We start from the raw sequence: 20,315 nt of genomic DNA, 5'->3' as shown, positions 1-20,315 counted from the left end.
CAGTGCGGGGCTCCCTCAACGCTGACCCTCCCACAGTGCGGGGCTCCCTCACCACTGATCCTCCCACAGTGTGGGGCTCCCTCAGCGCTGACCCTCCCACAGTGCGGGGCTCCCTCAGCGCTGATCCTCCCACAGTGCGGGGCTCCCTCAGCCCTGACCCTCCCACACTGCGGGGCTCCCTCAGCGCTGACCCTCCCACAGTGTGGGGCTCCCTCAGCACTGACTCTCCCACAGTGCGGGGCTCCCTCAGCACTGACCCTCCCACAGTGCGGGGCTCCCTCAGTGCTGACCCTCCCACAGTGCGGGGCTCCCGCAGCGCTGCCCCTCCGACAGTGCGGGGCTCCCTCGGCGCTGACCCTCCCACAGTGCGGGGCTCCCTCAGCTCTGACACTCCCACAGTGCAGAGCTCCCACGGCCCTGACCCTCCCACAGTGCGGCGCTCCCTCGGCGCTGACCCTCCCACAGTGCGGGGCTCCCTCAGCACTGACCCTCCCACAGTGCGGGGCTCCCTCGGCGCTGACCCTCCCACAGTGCAAGGCTCCCTCGGTGCTGACCCTCCCACAGTGCGGGGCTCCCTCAGCACTGACCCTCCCACAGTGCGGTGCTCCCTCAGCACTGACCCTCCCACAGTGCGGTGCTCCCTCAGCACTGATCCTCCCACAGTGCGGGGCTCCCTCAACGCTGACCCTCCCACAGTGCGGGGCTCCCTCACCACTGATCCTTCCACAGTGCGGGGCTCCCTCAACGCTGACCCTCCCACAGTGCGGGGCTCCCTCACCACTGATCCTCCCACAGTGCGGGGCTCCCTCAACGCTGACCCTCCCACAGTGCGGGGCTCCCTCACCACTGATCCTCCCACAGTGTGGGGCTCCCTCAGCGCTGACCCTCCCACAGTGCGGGGCTCCCTCAGCGCTGATCCTCCCACAGTGCGGGGCTCCCTCAGCCCTGACCCTCCCACACTGCGGGGCTCCCTCAGCGCTGACCCTCCCACAGTGTGGGGCTCCCTCAGCACTGACTCTCCCACAGTGCGGGGCTCCCTCAGCACTGACCCTCCCTCAGTGCGGGGCTCCCTCAGTGCTGACCCTCCCACAGTGCGGGGCTCCCGCAGCGCTGCCCCTCCGACAGTGCGGGGCTCCCTCGGCGCTGACCCTCCCACAGTGCACAGCTCCCTCAGCTCTGACACTCCCACAGTGCAGAGCTCCCTCGGCCCTGACCCTCCCACAGTGCGGCGCTCCCTCGGCGCTGACCCTCCCACAGTGCGGGACTCCCTCAGCACTGACCCTCCCACAGTGCGGGGCTCCCTCGGCGCTGACCCTCCCACAGTGCGGGGCTCCCTCGGTGCTGACCCTCCCACAGTTCGGAGCTCCCTCGGCCCTGACCCTCCCACAGTGCGGCGTTCCCTCGGCGCTGACCCTCCCACAGTGCGGGGCTCCCTCGGTGCTGACCCTCCCACAGTGCGGGGCTCCCTCACCACTGATCCTCACACAGTGCGGGGCTCCCTCAACGCTGACCCTCCCACAGTGCGGGGCTCCCTCACCACTGATCCTCCCACAGTGCGGGGCTCCCTCAACGCTGACCCTCCCACAGTGCGGGGCTCCCTCAGCGCTGACCCTCCCACAGTGCGGGGCTCCCTCAGCCCTGACCCTCCCACACTGCGGGGCTCCCTCAGCGCTGACCCTCCCACAGTGTGGGGCTCCCTCAGCACTGACTCTCCCACAGTGCGGGGCTCCCTCAGCACTGACCCTCCCACAGTGCGGCGCTCCCTCGGCGCTGACCCTCCCACAGTGCGGGGCTCCCTCAACGCTGACCCTCCCACAGTGCGGGGCTCCCTCAACGCTGACCCTCCCACAGTGCGGGGCTCCCTCAGCCCTGACCCTCCCACACTGCGGGGCTCCCTCAGCGCTGACCCTCCCACAGTGCGGGGCTCCCTCAGAACTGACCCTCCCACAGTGCGGCGCTCCCTCGGCGCTGACCCTCCCACAGTGCGGGGCTCCCTCACCACTGATCCTCCCACAGTGCGGCACTCCCTCGGCGCTGACCCTCCCACAGTGTGGGGCTCCCTCACCACTGATCCTCCCACAGTGCGGGGCTCCCTCAGCGCTGCCCCTCCGACAGTGCGGGGCTCCCTCGGCGCTGACGCTCCCACAGTGCACAGCTCCCTCAGCTCTGACACTCCCACAGTGCAGAGCTCCCTCGGCACTGACCCTCCCACAGTGCGGCGCTCCGTCGGCGCTGAGCCTCCCACAGTGCGGGGCTCCCTCAACGCTGACCCTCCCACAGTGCGGGGCTCCCTCAGCACTGACCCTCTCACAGTGCGGGGTTTCCTCAGCGCTGACCCTCCCACAGTGCGGGGCTCCCTCAGCACTGACCCTCTCACAGTGCGGGGCTTCCTCAGCGCTGACCCTCCCACAGTGCGGGGCTCCCTCGGCCCTGACCCTCCCACAGTGCGGCGCTGACCCTCCCACAGTGCGGGGCTCCCTCGGCGCTGACCCTCCCACAGTGCAGAGCTCCCTCGGCACTGACCCTCCCACAGTGCGGCGCTCCCTCGGCGCTGACCCTCCCACAGTGCGGGGCTCCCTCAACGCTGACCCTCCCACAGTGCGGGGCTCCCTCAGCGCTGACCCTCCCACAGTGCGGCGCTCCCTCGGCGCTGACCCTCCCACAGTGCGGGGCTCCCTCAGCACTGACCCTCCCACAGTGCGGGGCACCCTCAGCGCTGCCCCTCCGACAGTGCGGGGCTCCCTCAACGCTGACCCTCCCACAGTGCGGGGCTTCCTCAGCGCTGACCCTCCCACAGTGCGGGGCTCCCTCGGCCCTGACCCTCCCACAGTGCGGCGCTGACCCTCCCACAGTGCGGGGCTCCCTCGGCGCTGACCCTCCCACAGTGCACAGCTCCCTCAGCTCTGACACTCCCACAGTGCAGAGCTCCCTCGGCACTGACCCTCCCACAGTGCGGGGCTCCCTCAACGCTGACCCTCCCACAGTGCGGGGCTCCCTCAACGCTGACCCTCCCACAGTGCGGGGCTCCCTCAGCGCTGACCCTCCCACAGTGCGGCGCTCCCTCGGCGCTGACCCTCCCACAGTGCGGGGCTCCCTCAGCACTGACCCTCCCACAGTGCGGGGCTACCTCGGCGCTGAGCCTCCCACAGTGCGGGGCTCCCTCGGCGCTGACCCTCCCACAGTGCGGCGCTCCCTCGGCGCTGACCCTCCCACAGTGCGGGGCTCCCTCAGCACTAACCCTCCCACAGTGCGGGGCTCCCTCAGCACTGACCCTCCCACAGTGCGGGGCTCCCTCGGCGCTAACCCTCCCACAGTGCGGGGCTCCCTCGGTGCTGACCCTCCCACAGTTCGGAGCTCCCTCGGCCCTGACCCTCCCACAGTGCGGCGTTCCCTCGGCGCTGACCCTCCCACAGTGCGGGGCTCCCTCGGTGCTGACCCTCCCACAGTGCGGGGCTCCCTCACCACTGATCCTCCCACAGTGCGGGGCTCCCTCAACGCTGACCCTCCCACAGTGCGGGGCTCCCTCACCACTGATCCTCCCACAGTGCGGGGCTCCCTCACCACTGATCCTCCCACAGTGCGGGGCTCCCTCAACGCTGACCCTCCCACAGTGCGGGGCTCCCTCAGCGCTGACCCTCCCACAGTGCGGGGTTCCCTCAGCCCTGACCCTCCCACACTGCGGGGCTCCCTCAGCGCTGACCCTCCCACAGTGTGGGGCTCCCTCAGCACTGACTCTCCCACAGTGCGGGGCTCCCTCAGCACTGACCCTCCCTCAGTGCGGGGCTCCCTCAGTGCTGACCCTCCCACAGTGCGGGGCTCCCGCAGCGCTGCCCCTCCGACAGTGCGGGGCTCCCTCGGCGCTGACCCTCCCACAGTGCACAGCTCCCTCAGCTCTGACACTCCCACAGTGCAGAGCTCCCTCGGCACTGACCCTCCCACAGTGCGGCGCTCCCTCGGCGCTGACCCTCCCACAGTGCGGGGCTCCCTCAACGCTGACCCTCCCACAGTGCGGGGCTCCCTCAACGCTGACCCTCTCACAGTGCGGGGCTCCCTCAGCGCTGACCCTCCCACAGTGCGGGGCTCCCTCAGCCCTGACCCTCCCACACTGCGGGGCTCCCTCAGCGCTGACCCTCCCACAGTGCGGGGCTCCCTCAGAACTGACCCTCCCACAGTGCACAGCTCCCTCGGCGCTGACCCTCCCACAGTGCGGGGCTCCCTCACCACTGATCCTCCCACAGTGCGGCGCTCCCTCGGCGCTGACCCTCCCACAGTGCGGGGCTCCCTCAGCGCTGCCCCTCCGACAGTGCGGGGCTCCCTCGGCGCTGACGCTCCCACAGTGCACAGCTCCCTCAGCTCTGACACTCCCACAGTGCAGAGCTCCCTCGGCTCTGACCCTCCCACAGTGCGGCGCTCCGTCGGCGCTGAGCCTCCCACAGTGCGGGGCTCCCTCAACGCTGACCCTCCCACAGTGCGGGGCTCCCTCAGCACTGACCCTCTCACAGTACGGGGCTTCATCAGCGCTGACCCTCCCACAGTGCGGGGCTCCCTCGGCCCTGACCCTCTCACAGTACGGGGCTTCATCAGCGCTGACCCTCCCACAGTGCGGGGCTCCCTCGGCCCTGACCCTCCCACAGTGCGGCGCTGACCCTCCCACAGTGCGGGGCTCCCTCACTACTGATCCTCCCACAGTGCGGGGCTCTCTCGGCGCTGACCCTCCCACAGTGCACAGCTCCCTCAGCTCTGACACTCCCACAGTGCAGAGCTCCCTTGGCACTGACCCTCCCACAGTGCGGCGCTCCCTCGGCGCTGACCCTCCCACAGTGCGGGGCTCCCTCAACGCTGACCCTCCCACAGTGCGGGGCTCCCTCAACGCTGACCCACTCACAGTGCGGGGCTCCCTCAGCGCTGACCCTCCCACAGTGCGGCGCTCCCTCGGCGCTGACCCTCCCACAGTGCGGGGCTCCCTCAGCACTGACCCTCCCACAGTGCGGGGCTCCCTCGGCGCTGACCCTCCCACAGTGCGGGGCTCCCTCGGTGCTGACCCTCCCACAGTGCGGAGCTCCCTCGGCCCTGACCCTCCCACAGTGCGGCGTTCCCTCGGCGCTGACCCTCCCACAGTGCGGGGCTCCCTCACCACTGATCCTCCCACAGTGCGGGGATCCCTCAACGCTGACCCTCTCACAGTGCGGGGCTCCCTCAACGCTGACCCTCTCACAGTGCGGGGCTCCCTCAGCGCTGACCCTCCCACAGTGCGGGGCTCCCTCATCCCTGACCCTCCCACACTGCGGGGCTCCCTCAGCGCTGACCCTCCCACAGTGTGGGGCTCCATCAGCACTGACTCTCCCACAGTGCGGGGCTCCCTCAGCACTGACCCTCCCTCAGTGCGGGGCTCCCTCAGTGCTGACCCTCCCACAGTGCGGGGCTCCCGCAGCGCTGCCCCTCCGACAGTGCGGGGCTCCCTCGGCGCTGACCCTCCCACAGTGCACAGCTCCCTCAGCTCTGACACTCCCACAGTGCAGAGCTCCCTCGGCCCTGACCCTCCCACAGTGCGGGGCTCCCTCGGCGCTGACCCTCCCACAGTGCGGGGCTCCCTCAACGCTGACCCTCCCACAGTGCGGGGCTCCCTCAGCGCTGACCCTCCCACAGTGCGGCGCTCCCTCGGCGCTGACCCTCTCACAGTGCGGGGCTCCCTCAGCGCTGACCCTCCCACAGTGCGGGGCTCCCTCAGCCCTGACCCTCCCACACTGCGGGGCTCCCTCAGCGCTGACCCTCCCACAGTGCGGGGCTCCCTCAGAACTGACCCTCCCACAGTGCGGGGCTCCCTCAGCACTGACCCTCTCACAGTGCGGGGCTCCCTCAGCGCTGCCCCTCCGACAGTGCGGGGCTCCCTCGGCGCTGACCCTCCCACAGTGCACAACTCCCTCAGCTCTGACACTCCCACAGTGCGGCGCTCCCTCGGCGCTGACCCTCCCACAGTGCGGGGCTCTCTCGGCGCTGACCCTCCCACAGTGCACAGCTCCCTCAGCTCTGACACTCCCACAGTGCAGAGCTCCCTCGGCCCTGACCCTCCCACAGTGCGGGGCTCCCTCAACGCTGACCCTCCCACAGTGCGGGGCTCCCTCACCACTGATCCTCCCACAGTGCGGGGCTCCCTCAACGCTGACCCTCCCACAGTGCGGGGCTCCCTCAGCGCTGACCCTCCCACAGTGCGGGGCTCCCTCAGCCCTGACCCTCCCACACTGCGGGGCTCCCTCAGCGCTGACCCTCCCACAGTGTGGGGCTCCCTCAGCACTGACTCTCCCACAGTGCGGGGCTCCCTCAGCACTGACCCTCCCACAGTGTGGGGCTCCCTCAGCACTGACTCTCCCACAGTGCGGGGCTCCCTCAGCACTGACCCTCCCACAGTGCGGCGCTCCCTCGGCGCTGACCCTCCCACACTGCGGGGCTCCCTCAGCGCTGACCCTCCCACAGTGTGGGGCTCCCTCAGCACTGACTCTCCCACAGTGCGGGGCTCCCTCAGCACTGACCCTCCCTCAGTGCGGGGCTCCCGCAGCGCTGCCCCTCCGACAGTGCGGGGCTCCCTCGGCGCTGACCCTCCCACAGTGCACAGCTCCCTCAGCTCTGACACTCCCACAGTGCAGAGCTCCCTCGGCACTGACCCTCCCACAGTGCGGCGCTCCCTCGGCGCTGACCCTCCCACAGTGCGGGGCTCCCTCAACGCTGACCCTCCCACAGTGCGGGGCTCCCTCAACGCTGACCCTCTCACAGTGCGGGGCTCCCTCAGCGCTGACCCTCCCACACTGCGGGGCTCCCTCAGCCCTGACCCTCCCACACTGCGGGGCTCCCTCAGCGCTGACCCTCCCACAGTGCGGGGCTCCCTCAGAACTGACCCTCCCACAGTGCACAGCTCCCTCGGCGCTGACCCTCCCACAGTGCGGGGCTCCCTCACCACTGATCCTCCCACAGTGCGGCGCTCCCTCGGCACTGACCCTCCCACAGTGCGGGGCTCCCTCAGCGCTGCCCCTCCGACAGTGCGGGGCTCCCTCGGCGCTGACGCTCCCACAGTGCACAGCTCCCTCAGCTCTGACACTCCCACAGTGCAGAGCTCCCTCGGCACTGACCCTCCCACAGTGCGGCGCTCCGTCGGCGCTGAGCCTCCCACAGTGCAGGGCTCCCTCAACGCTGACCCTCCCACAGTGCGGGGCTCCCTCAGCACTGACCCTCTCACAGTGCGGGGTTTCCTCAGCGCTGACCCTCCGACAGTGCGGGGCTCCCTCAGCACTGACCCTCTCACAGTGCGGGGCTTCATCAGCGCTGACCCTCCCACAGTGCGGGGCTCCCTCGGCCCTGACCCTCCCACAGTGCGGCGCTGACCCTCCCACAGTGCGGGGCTCCCTCACTACTGATCCTCCCACAGTGCGGGGCTCCCTCGGCGCTGACCCTCCCACAGTGCACAGCTCCCTCAGCTCTGACACTCCCACAGTGCAGAGCTCCCTTGGCACTGACCCTCCCACAGTGCGGCGCTCCCTCGGCGCTGACCCTCCCACAGTGCGGGGCTCCCTCAACGCTGACCCTCCCACAGTGCGGGGCTCCCTCAACGCTGACCCACTCACAGTGCGGGGCTCCCTCAGCGCTGACCCTCCCACAGTGCGGCGCTCCCTCGGCGCTGACCCTCCCACAGTGCGGGGCTCCCATAGCACTGACCCTCCCACAGTGCGGGGCTCCCTCGGCGCTGACCCTCCCACAGTGCGGGGCTCCCTCGGTGCTGACCCTCCCACAGTGCGGAGCTCCCTCGGCCCTGACCCTCCCACAGTGCGGCGTTCCCTCGGCGCTGACCCTCCCACAGTGCGGGGCTCCCTCACCACTGATCCTCCCACAGTGCGGGGCTCCCTCAACGCTGACCCTCTCACAGTGCGGGGCTCCCTCAACGCTGACCCTCTCACAGTGCGGGGCTCCCTCAGCGCAGACCCTCCCACAGTGCGGGGCTCCCTCAGCCCTGACCCTCCCACACTGCGGGGCTCCCTCAGCGCTGACCCTCCCACAGTGTGGGGCTCCATCAGCACTGACTCTCCCACAGTGCGGGGCTCCCTCAGCACTGACCCTCCCTCAGTGCGGGGCTCCCTCAGTGCTGACCCTCCCACAGTGCGGGGCTCCCGCAGCGCTGCCCCTCCGACAGTGCGGGGCTCCCTCGGCGCTGACCCTCCCACAGTGCACAGCTCCCTCAGCTCTGACACTCCCACAGTGCAGAGCTCCCTCGGCACTGACCCTCCCACAGTGCGGGGCTCCCTCGGCGCTGACCCTCCCACAGTGCGGGGCTCCCTCAACGCTGACCCTCCCACAGTGCGGGGCTCCCTCAGCGCTGACCCTCCCACAGTGCGGCGCTCCCTCGGCGCTGACCCTCTCACAGTGCGGGGCTCCCTCAGCGCTGACCCTCCCACAGTGCGGGGCTCCCTCAGCCCTGACCCTCCCACACTGCGGGGCTCCCTCAGCGCTGACCCTCCCACAGTGCGGGGCTCCCTCAGAACTGACCCTCCCACAGTGCGGGGCTCCCTCAGCACTGACCCTCTCACAGTGCGGGGCTCCCTCAGCGCTGCCCCTCCGACAGTGCGGGGCTCCCTCGGCGCTGACCCTCCCACAGTGCACAACTCCCTCAGCTCTGACACTCCCACAGTGCGGCGTTCCCTCGGCGCTGACCCTCCCACAGTGCGGGGCTCCCTCGGCGCTGACCCTCCCACAGTGCACAACTCCCTCAGCTCTGACACTCCCACAGTGCGGCGCTCCCTCGGCGCTGACCCTCCCACAATGTGGGGCTCCCTCAGCGCTGACCCTCCCACAGTGCGGGGCTCCCTCAGCACTGACCCTCCCACAGTGCGGGGCTCCCTCGGCGCTGAACCCCCCACAGTGCGGGGCTCCCTCAGCACTGACCCTCCCACAGTGCGGGGCTCCCTCAGCCCTGACCCTCCCTCAGTGCGGGGCTCCCTCAGTGCTGACCCTCCCACAGTGCGGGGCTCCCTCAGCGCTGCCCCTCCGACAGTGCGGGGCTCCCTCGGCGCTGACCCTCCCACAGTGCACAGCTCCCTCAGCTCTGACACTCCCACAGTGCAGAGCTCCCTCGGCACTGACCCTCCCACAGTGCGGGGCTCCCTCGGCGCTGACCCTCCCACAGTGCGGGGCTCCCTCAACGCTGACCCTCCCACAGTGCGGGGCTCCCTCAACGCTGACCCTCTCACAGTGCGGGGCTCCCTCAGCGCTGACCCTCCCACAGTGCGGGGCTCCCTCAGCCCTGACCCTCCCACACTGCGGGGCTCCCTCAGCGCTGACCCTCCCACAGTGCGGGGCTCCCTCAGCACTGACCCTCCCACAGTGCGGGGCTCCCTCAGCACTGACCCTCCCTCAGTGCGGGGCTCCCTCAGTGCTGACCCTCCCACAGTGCACAGCTCCCTCAGCTCGGACACTCCCACAGTACAGAGCTCCCTCGGCCCTGACCCTCCCACAGTGCGGGGCTCCCTCACCACTGATCCTCCCAGAGTGCGGGGCTCCCTCACCACTGATCCTCCCACAGTGCGGGGCTCCCGCAACGCTGATCCTCCCACAGTGCGGGGCTCCCTCAACGCTGACCCTCTCACAGTGCGGGGCTCCCTCAGCGCTGACCCTCCCACAGTGCGGGGCTCCCTCAGCCCTGACCCTCCCACACTGCGGGGCTCCCTCAGCGCTGACCCTCCCACAGTGCGGGGCTCCCTCGGTGCTGACCCTCCCACAGTGCGGGGCTCCCTCAGCGCTGCCCCTCCGACAGTGCGGGGCTCCCTCGGCGCTGACCCTCCCACAGTGCACAGCTCCCTCAGCTCTGACACTCCCACAGTGCAGAGCTCCCTCGGCCCTGACCCTCCCACAGTGCGGCGCTCCCTCGGCGCTGACCCTCCCACAGTGCGGGGCTCCCTCTCCACTGATCCTCCCACAGTGCGGGGCTCCCTTGGCGCTGACGCTCCCACAGTGCACAGCTCCCTCAGCTCTGACACTCCCACAGTGCAGAGCTCCCTCGGCACTGACCCTCCCACAGTGCGGCGCTCCCTCGGCGCTGACCCTCCCACAGTGCGGGGCTCCCTCAACGCTGACCCTCCCACAGTGCGGGGCTCCCTCAGCGCTGACCCTCCCTCAGTGCGGGGCTCCCTCAGTGCTGACCCTCCCACAGTGCACAGCTCCCTCAGCTCGGACACTCCCACAGTACAGAGCTCCCTCGGCCCTGACCCTCCCACAGTGCGGGGCTCCCTCACCACTGATCCTCCCACAGTGCGGGGCTCCCTCACCACTGATCCTCCCACAGTGCGGGGCTCCCTCAACGCTGATCCTCCCACAGTGCGGGGCTCCCTCAACGCTGACCCTCTCACAGTGCGGGGCTCCCTCAGCGCTGACCCTCCCACAGTGCGGGGCTCCCTCAGCCCTGACCCTCCCACAGTGCGGCGCTCCCTCGGCGCTGACCCTCCCACAGTGCGGGGCTCCCTCAGCACTGACCCTCTCACAGTGCGGGGCTCCCTCAGCGCTGACCCTCCCACAGTGTGGGGCTCCCTCAGCCCTGACCCTCCCACACTGCGGGGCTCCCTCAGCGCTGACCCTCCCACAGTGCACAGCTCCCTCAGCTCTGACACTCCCACAGTGCGGCGCTCCCTCGGCGCTGACCCTCCCACAGTGCGGGGCTCCCTCGGCGCTGTCCCTCCCACAGTGCGGGGCTCCCTCGGTGCTGACCCTCCCACAGTGCGGAGCTCCCTCGGCCCTGACCCTCCCACAGTGCGGCGTTCCCTCGGTGCTGACCCTCCCACAGTGCGGGGCTCCCTCACCACTGATCCTCCCACAGTGCCGGGCTCCCTCAACGCTGACCCTCCCACAGTGCGGGGCTCCCTCAACGCTGACCCTCTCACAGCGCGGGGCTCCCTCAGCGCTGACCCTCCCACAGTGCGGGGCTCCCTCACCACTGATCCTCCCACAGTGCGGGGCTCCCTCAACGCTGATCCTCCCACAGTGCGGGGCTCCCTCAACGCTGACCCTCTCACAGTGCGGGGCTCCCTCAGCGCTGACCCTCCCACAGTGCGGGGCTCCCTCAGCCCTGACCCTCCCACACTGCGGGGCTCCCTCAGCGCTGACCCTCCCACAGTGCGGGGCTCCCTCACTGCTGACCCTCCCACAGTGCGGGGCTCCCTCAACGCTGACCCTCTCACAGTGCGGGGCTCCCTCAGCGCTGACCCTCCCACAGTGCGGGGCTCCCTCAGCCCTGACCCTCCCACACTGCGGGGCTCCCTCAGCGCTGACCCTCCCACAGTGCGGGGCTCCCTCAGCACTGACCCTCCCACAGTGCGGGCCTCCCTCAGCACTGACCCTCCCTCAGTGCGGGGCTCCCTCAGTGCTGACCCTCCCACAGTGCACAGCTCCCTCAGCTCGGACACTCCCACAGTACAGAGCTCCCTCGGCCCTGACCCTCCCACAGTGCGGGGCTCCCTCACCACTGATCCTCCCACAGTGCGGGGCTCCCTCACCACTGATCCTCCCACAGTGCGGGGCTCCCTCAACGCTGATCCTCCCACAGTGCGGGGCTCCCTCAACGCTGACCCTCTCACAGTGCGGGGCTCCCTCAGCGCTGACCCTCCCACACTGCGGGGCTCCCTCAGCCCTGACCCTCCCACACTGCGGGGCTCCCTCAGCACTGACCCTCCCACAGTGCGGGGCTCCCTCAGCACTGACCCTCCCTCAGTGCGGGGCTCCCTCAGTGCTGACCCTCCCACAGTGCACAGCTCCCTCAGCTCGGACACTCCCACAGTACAGAGCTCCCTCGGCCCTGACCCTCCCACAGTGCGGGGCTCCCTCACCACTGATCCTCCCACAGTGCGGGGCTCCCTCACCACTGATCCTCCCACAGTGCGGGGCTCCCTCAACGCTGATCCTCCCACAGTGCGGGGCTCCCTCAACGCTGATCCTCCCACAGTGCGGGGCTCCCTCAACGCTGACCCTCTCACAGTGCGGGGCTCCCTCAGCGCTGACCCTCCCACAGTGCGGGGCTCCCTCAGCCCTGACCCTCCCACACTGCGGGGCTCCCTCAGCGCTGACCCTCCCACAGTGCGGGGCTCCCTCAGTGCTGACCCTCCCACAGTGCGGGGCTCCCTCAGCGCTGCCCCTCCGACAGTGCGGGGCTCCCTCGGCGCTGACCCTCCCACAGTGCACAGCTCCCTCAGCTCTGACACTCCCACAGTGCAGAGCTCCCTCGGCCCTGACCCTCCCACAGTGCGGCGCTCCCTCGGCGCTGACCCTCCCACAGTGCGGGGCTCCCTCTCCACTGATCCTCCCACAGTGCGGGGCTCCCTCGGCGCTGACCCTCCCACAGTGCGGGGCTCCCTCGGTGCTGACCCTCCCACAGTGCGGAGCTCCCTCGGCCCTGACCCTCCCACAGTGCGGCGTTCCCTCGGCGCTGACCCTCCCACAGTGCGGGGCTCCCTCACCACTGATCCTCCCACAGTGCGGGGCTCCCTCAACGCTGACCCTCTCACAGTGCGGGGCTCCCTCAACGCTGACCCTCTCACAGTGCGGGGCTCCCTCAGCGCTGACCCTCCCACAGTGCGGGGCTCCCTCAACGCTGACCCTCCCACACTGCGGGGCTCCCTCAGCGCTGACCCTCCCACAGTGTGGGGCTCCATCAGCACTGACTCTCCCACAGTGCGGGGCTCCCTCAGCACTGACCCTCCCTCAGTGCGGGGCTCCCTCAGTGCTGACCCTCCCACAGTGCGGGGCTCCCGCAGCGCTGCCCCTCCGACAGTGCGGGGCTCCCTCGGCGCTGACCCTCCCACAGTGCACAGCTCCCTCAGCTCTGACACTCCCACAGTGCAGAGCTCCCTCGGCACTGACCCTCCCACAGTGCGGGGCTCCCTCGGCGCTGACCCTCCCACAGTGCGGGGCTCCCTCAACGCTGACCCTCCCACAGTGCGGGGCTCCCTCAGCGCTGACCCTCCCACAGTGCGGCGCTCCCTCGGCGCTGACCCTCCCACAGTGCGGGGCTCCCTCAGCCCTGACCCTCCCACACTGCGGGGCTCCCTCAGCGCTGACCCTCCCACAGTGCGGGGCTCCCTCAGAACTGACCCTCCCACAGTGCGGGGCTCCCTCAGCACTGACCCTCTCACAGTGCGGGGCTCCCTCAGCGCTGCCCCTCCGACAGTGCGGGGCTCCCTCGGCGCTGACCCTCCCACAGTGCACAACTCCCTCAGCTCTGACACTCCCACAGTGCGGCGCTCCCTCGGCGCTGACCCTCCCACAGTGCGGGGCTCCCTCGGCGCTGACCCTCCCACAGTGCACAACTCCCTCAGCTCTGACACTCCCACAGTGCGGCGCTCCCTCGGCGCTGACCCTCCCACAATGTGGGGCTCCCTCAGCGCTGACCCTCCCACAGTGCGGGGCTCCCTCAGCACTGACCCTCCCACAGTGCGGGGCTCCCTCGGCGCTGAACCCCCCACAGTGCGGGGCTCCCTCAGCACTGACCCTCCCACAGTGCGGGGCTCCCTCGGCGCTGACCCTCCCACAGTGCACAGCTCCCTCAGCTCTGACACTCCCACAGTGCAGAGCTCCCTCGGCACTGACCCTCCCACAGTGCGGGGCTCCCTCGGCGCTGACCCTCCCACAGTGCGGGGCTCCCTCAACGCTGACCCTCCCACAGTGCGGGGCTCCCTCAACGCTGACCCTCTCACAGTGCGGGGCTCCCTCAGCGCTGACCCTCCCACAGTGCGGGGCTCCCTCAGCCCTGACCCTCCCACACTGCGGGGCTCCCTCAGCGCTGACCCTCCCACAGTGCGGGGCTCCCTCAGCACTGACCCTCCCACAGTGCGGGGCTCCCTCAGCACTGACCCTCCCTCAGTGCGGGGCTCCCTCAGTGCTGACCCTCCCACAGTGCGGGGCTCCCTCAGCTCGGACACTCCCACAGTACAGAGCTCCCTCGGCCCTGACCCTCCCACAGTGCGGGGCTCCCTCACCACTGATCCTCCCACAGTGCGAGGCTCCCTCACCACTGATCCTCCCACAGTGCGGGGCTCCCGCAACGCTGATCCTCCCACAGTGCGGGGCTCCCTCAACGCTGACCCTCTCACAGTGCGGGGCTCCCTCAGCGCTGACCCTCCCACAGTGCGGGGCTCCCTCAGCCCTGACCCTCCCACACTGCGGGGCTCCCTCAGCGCTGACCCTCCCACAGTGCGGGGCTCCCTCAGTGCTGACCCTCCCACAGTGCGGGGCTCCCTCAGCGCTGCCCCTCCGACAGTGCGGGGCTCCCTCGGCGCTGACCCTCCCACAGTGCACAGCTCCCTCAGCTCTGACACTCCCACAGTGCAGAGCTCCCTCGGCCCTGACCCTCCCACAGTGCGGGGCTCCCTCGGCGCTGACCCTCCCACAGTGCGGGGCTCCCTCTCCACTGATCCTCCCACAGTGCGGGGCTCCCTTGGCGCTGACGCTCCCACAGTGCACAGCTCCCTCAGCTCTGACACTCCCACAGTGCAGAGCTCCCTCGGCACTGACCCTCCCACAGTGCGGCGCTCCCTCGGCGCTGACCCTCCCACAGTGCGGGGCTCCCTCAACGCTGACCCTCCCACAGTGCGGGGCTCCCTCAGCACTGACCCTCCCTCAGTGCGGGGCTCCCTCAGTGCTGACCCTCCCACAGTGCACAGCTCCCTCAGCTCGGACACTCCCACAGTACAGAGCTCCCTCGGCCCTGACCCTCCCACAGTGCGGGGCTCCCTCACCACTGATCCTCCCACAGTGCGGGGCTCCCTCACCACTGATCCTCCCACAGTGCGGGGCTCCCTCAACGCTGACCCTCTCACAGTGCGGGGCTCCCTCAGCGCTGACCCTCCCACAGTGCGGGGCTCCCTCAGCCCTGACCCTCCCACACTGCGGGGCTCCCTCAGCGCTGACCCTCCCACAGTGCGGGGCTCCCTCACTGCTGACCCTCCCACAGTGCGGGGCTCCCTCAACGCTGACCCTCTCACAGTGCGGGGCTCCCTCAGCGCTGACCCTCCCACAGTGCGGGGCTCCCTCAGCCCTGACCCTCCCACACTGCGGGGCTCCCTCAGCGCTGACCCTCCCACAGTGCGGGGCTCCCTCAGCACTGACCCTCCCACAGTGCGGGGCTCCCTCAGCACTGACCCTCCCTCAGTGCGGGGCTCCCTCAGTGCTGACCCTCCCACAGTGCACAGCTCCCTCAGCTCGGACACTCCCACAGTACAGAGCTCCCTCGGCCCTGACCCTCCCACAGTGCGGGGCTCCCTCACCACTGATCCTCCCACAGTGCGGGGCTCCCTCACCACTGATCCTCCCACAGTGCGGGGCTCCCTCAACGCTGATCCTCCCACAGTGCGGGGCTCCCTCAACGCTGACCCTCTCACAGTGCGGGGCTCCCTCAGCGCTGACCCTCCCACAGTGCGGGGCTCCCTCAGCCCTGACCCTCCCACACTGCGGGGCTCCCTCAGCGCTGACCCTCCCACAGTGCGGGGCTCCCTCAGTGCTGACCCTCCCACAGTGCGGGGCTCCCTCAGCGCTGCCCCTCCGACAGTGCGGGGCTCCCTCGGCGCTGACCCTCCCACAGTGCACAGCTCCCTCAGCTCTGACACTCCCACAGTGCAGAGCTCCCTCGGCCCTGACCCTCCCACAGTGCGGCGCTCCCTCGGCGCTGACCCTCCCACAGTGCGGGGCTCCCTCTCCACTGATCCTCCCACAGTGCGGGGCTCCCTTGGCGCTGACGCTCCCACAGTGCACAGCTCCCTCAGCTCTGACACTCCCACAGTGCAGAGCTCCCTCGGCACTGACCCTCCCACAGTGCGGCGCTCCCTCGGCGCTGACCCTCCCACAGTGCGGGGCTCCCTCAACGCTGACCCTCCCACAGTGCGGGGCTCCCTCAGCACTGACCCTCCCTCAGTGCGGGGCTCCCTCAGTGCTGACCCTCCCACAGTGCACAGCTCCCTCAGCTCGGACACTCCCACAGTACAGAGCTCCCTCGGCCCTGACCCTCCCACAGTGCGGGGCTCCCTCACCACTGATCCTCCCACAGTGCGGGGCTCCCTCAACGCTGACCCTCTCACAGTGCGGGGCTCCCTCAGCGCTGACCCTCCCACAGTGCGGGGCTCCCTCAGCCCTGACCCTCCCACACTGCGGTGCTCCCTCAGCGCTGACCCTCCCACAGTGCGGGGCTCCCTCAGTGCTGACCCTCCCACAGTGCGGGGCTCCCTCAGCGCTGCCCCTCCGACAGTGCGGGGCTCCCTCGGCGCTGACCCTCCCACAGTGCACAGCTCCCTCAGCTCTGACACTCCCACAGTGCAGAGCTCCCTCGGCCCTGACCCTCCCACAGTGCGGCGCTCCCTCGGCGCTGACCCTCCCACAGTGCGGGGCTCCCTCTCCACTGATCCTCCCACAGTGCGGGGCTCCCTTGGCGCTGACGCTCCCACAGTGCACAGCTCCCTCAGCTCTGACACTCCCACAGTGCAGAGCTCCCTCGGCACTGACCCTCCCACAGTGCGGCGCTCCCTCGGCGCTGACCCTCCCACAGTGCGGGGCTCCCTCAACGCTGACCCTCCCACAGTGCGGGGCTCCCTCAGCACTGACCCTCTCACAGTGCGGGGCTCCCTCAGCGCTGACCCTCCCACAGTGTGGGGCTCCCTCAGCCCTGACCCTCCCACACTGCGGGGCTCCCTCAGCGCTGACCCTCCCACAGTGCACAGCTCCCTCAGCTCTGACACTCCCACAGTGCGGCGCTCCCTCGGCGCTGACCCTCCCACAGTGCGGGGCTCCCTCGGCGCTGTCCCTCCCACAGTGCGGGGCTCCCTCGGTGCTGACCCTCCCACAGTGCGGAGCTCCCTCGGCCCTGACCCTCCCACAGTGCGGCGTTCCCTCGGTGCTGACCCTCCCACAGTGCAGGGCTCCCTCACCACTGATCCTCCCACAGTGCCGGGCTCCCTCAACGCTGACCCTCTGACAGTGCGGGGCTCCTTCAGTGCTGACCCTCCGACAGTGCAGGGCTCCCTCGGCCCTGACCCTCCCACAGTGCGGGGCTCCCTCAGCACTGACCCTCCCACAGTGCGGGGCTCCCTCGGCGCTGACCCTCCCACAGTGCGGGGCTCCCTTGGCGTTGACCCTCCCACAGTGTGGGGCTCCCTCACCACTGACCCTCCCACAGTGCGGGGCTCCCTCGGCGCTGACTCTCCCACAGTGCGGGGCTCCCTCAGCGCTGACCCTCTCACAGTGCGGGGCTCCCTCAGCGCTGACCCTCCACAGCTCGGGGCTCTCTCAGCACTGACCCTCCCACAGTGCGTGGCTCCCTCAATGCTGATGCTCTGACAGTGCGGCGCTCCCTCGGCGCTGACACCCCGTCAGTGCAATGTTCTCTCACTGCTAACCCTCCAATAGTGCGGAGTTCCTTCAGCATTGACCCTCTGACAGTGCGGAACCTGAGCTTAACCTGAGATCCAAATCTTCTCAAAACTCTCTGATTGCAGAGCTCCCTCAGTGCTGATCCTTCAAGTGTAAGGAACTCCCTCACTACTAACCCTTCAATAACAGTGAACATCGAAACATACAGTAATGTCTCAGCTCCCTATCTGGTAATTGTCACCCACCTCCATCCATAGTAAACAGTTTGAGAATATGTTTCTCATTTAGTATTGAATGTGCTCTCACCTACCTTACCATGCTCTGAGTCCATGAAGAACGGTTCACTCCAGATGAAAACACCTTTAGTCGTGCTGTCTATTCCAGGCTTGTACTCAAATCCTTTCAGATCTTCATTTGGTCTTCCCATCCACTCCTGGTCCTTGCATTCCTGAATGAGAATTTGGTCGTGGTTTCAAAAAGGTTAATTTACTGACCTCCTCTTGCTGATGTGACAGAATTACTCAACAGACCAGAAAGCCAGACTAAAGACGGGCATCAGGAGAGAGTATACTAGTTCCAGCCACGTGACTAATTTTTGTCACTCCAAATCTCCAACACGCTGGGAGAGATATTGAGGAGGGAAACAGGCAATTTGTTCATTAGAGGCACAACGAATGGCCTGGCGAATGGTTTTGAATCACACCATGACAGTTGAAACAATTGCCCATCTCCACAACAGTGGCCATGATAATATTGTTGTGAATCTATATTTATAATGAAGATCTATTTGGGAAAAAAACCCCACCAGAAGGCCATTTGGCTCATTGAGTCTGCTCTTCCACTCAACAAGATCGTGGCTGATCTGACCATCCTCAATTCCACTTTCCCTGTCACCTCCAATTCCCATCCTAATGAAACACCTATTTCAGCCTTGAATATACAGCATTACCCAGCCCCAACAGCTGAAGTAGTCCTGGACTCTCTGACACAGGGGAAACAGCCCAAAGGTCAATTTCCCTTTGGATCTTGTCAGTTTCAACCAGGTCACCTCTCATTCATCCAAACTCCAACAAATACAGGCCCAACCTACTCAACCTCTCCTCCATAAGACAGTACCCAGGATCAGTGAGTGAACCTTCCCTGGATTGCTTCTAATACCAGCCTACTTTTCCTTAGACACAGAGTCTTCAAAACTGTTCACAGTATTCCAACTGTAGTCTGACTACAGCCTTTAATAGTTTGAGTAAAACTTCTCATCTTTTACATTCCATTCCCTTGGGAATGAAGGCCCAAATTTCATTTGCCTTTCCTATTAACCGATGTGATTGATGGATGCTCCTCGGAAACTGTGAGATTGTAAAGCTGAGTGTTTGTCTGGAGCCTGGAAATGTTTCCTCAGCGTTTGTCAGACCCCTTCAAGTTCACCCACCCACAGCCACACACTCCTCACCTTCTGCTAAGAAAGCAAATGGCCATTGGGAACCTGGAAATAAAACTGATCTGGAAGGGAAGTGATCTGTCACTGAAGTTAGTGCTGGTAAAAGTGAAGTGGCTGTGGTTTTACCAGACATTAGGCTGCTCTCTCATCTGAGAGAGACAGCTGGTTATGGTTTAAGCTGTGGGTCAGCACGCCTCAGGTGAGGGGAGAGGTTGAGAAGGAGAATCCTTCATGGTAACCTCTGCTCGTGTGGGAAGTGAACCCACACTGTTGGCACTGGAGTGATTGGAACGAGGTCAGCCATAGAATATGAGATCCCTTATTGGGGCTGTTAACCTGGTCCAGTCAGGGAGGACAAAGTGAAGACTGCAGATACTGGAGAGTCAGAGTTTTGAAAAATGTGGTGCTGGAAAAGCACATCAGGTCAGGCAGCATCAGAAGAGCAGGCGAGTCGACCGATGTCATTCCTGATGAAGGGCTAATGTCTGAATCATCGACTCTCCTGCCCTTTGGATGCTGCCTGACCTGCTGTGCTTTTCCAGCACCACACTTTTCGACTCCAATCAGGGAGACCTGGCTGACAGATTGAAACAGGAATGTCAGGGGTCCTGCTCACTCTCCGAGTGTTAGCGAGGTCAGTGTCACGTACTATGCATGTGTAAATAAAGGGTGTCTTGGTAACGGGATACTGGTGTTGGTGGAATTATTTCAGTGGTGGCGAGAGAAAAACATGCTCCTCAAGAGAATCGCTTGCAACAATTGTCTTTGAGGTTGTGGTCAGCATTTCTGGCAACATACAGTATTTTGGAAACTTGACTTATTCACTTCTGATGTCAAAGACTGGGCCCTGAATGGGGAACGAAAGTGGTATTTTTTCCCGGCAAGTGACATTGGGGCAGACGTAAAACAACAGGTAATACTGACAGCCTGCGGACTCACTGGTTTTCTGATTATGAGGAGCTTAACTTTCTCTGGGTCACCAGCTACTAAAATCTTTCAAGCATTCACGGATTTAGCGAAGGAATATTATGACCCCATGCCTCCTCTAATTCTGAGATGTTTTTAGTAGTTCGAAAACCAGAGGAACCTGTTTCAGGATTTTTGGTGAGGTTAAGACAACTGACAGAGGCTTGTGATTTTGGTTTCGAACTAAGTGAGATGCTGAGACACTATTTGGGATTTGGGATCCATGATGTGACCATGCAAAAGCAAACAACTAGCTGAAGCCCAACTGGATTCCAAACTGGCACTACACTGTGTCATAAGAAAGATGTGGCAGGTGGAACATATGGGTTACAGGGTAATCTGTTGGAAGTGGACGCCTTTGTTACGCTGACTGAGCTCAGGGAACACCATTTGAGGGAAGGCAATTGCATTGCTTCACTCAGGACATGTCCTGAGGTCAGCTCATAGCCAAATCCCAAAACAAAGCCAAACCTCAGCCAAATGGCTTTAACATTTTTGAGGCTGAATTGAGTGCACACCCTAGAAAGTCCAC

General features: G+C 66.4%; 1 protein-coding gene across 2 annotated transcripts in view; it reads right to left on the bottom strand.

The window, feature by feature from the left end:
* The window catches only part of LOC132808888 (uncharacterized), a 112,766-nt gene that overhangs the window by 75,680 nt on the left and 16,771 nt on the right, over positions 1-20,315 (bottom strand). For both annotated transcript variants that reach the window (XM_060822302.1, XM_060822303.1), the window contains exon 3: positions 17,690-17,827. In XM_060822302.1, coding sequence (XP_060678285.1) covers positions 17,690-17,827 — 138 coding nt within the window. The remainder of the gene's footprint in view (positions 1-17,689; positions 17,828-20,315) is intronic.

The sequence above is a fragment of the Hemiscyllium ocellatum genome (genome assembly GCF_020745735.1).
Source record: "Hemiscyllium ocellatum isolate sHemOce1 chromosome 41 unlocalized genomic scaffold, sHemOce1.pat.X.cur. SUPER_41_unloc_9, whole genome shotgun sequence".
NCBI classification, from domain to species: domain Eukaryota; kingdom Metazoa; phylum Chordata; class Chondrichthyes; order Orectolobiformes; family Hemiscylliidae; genus Hemiscyllium; species Hemiscyllium ocellatum.
The sequence above is the reverse complement of the archived record's forward strand: the minus strand, read 5'-3'. Positions and strand labels throughout refer to the sequence as shown.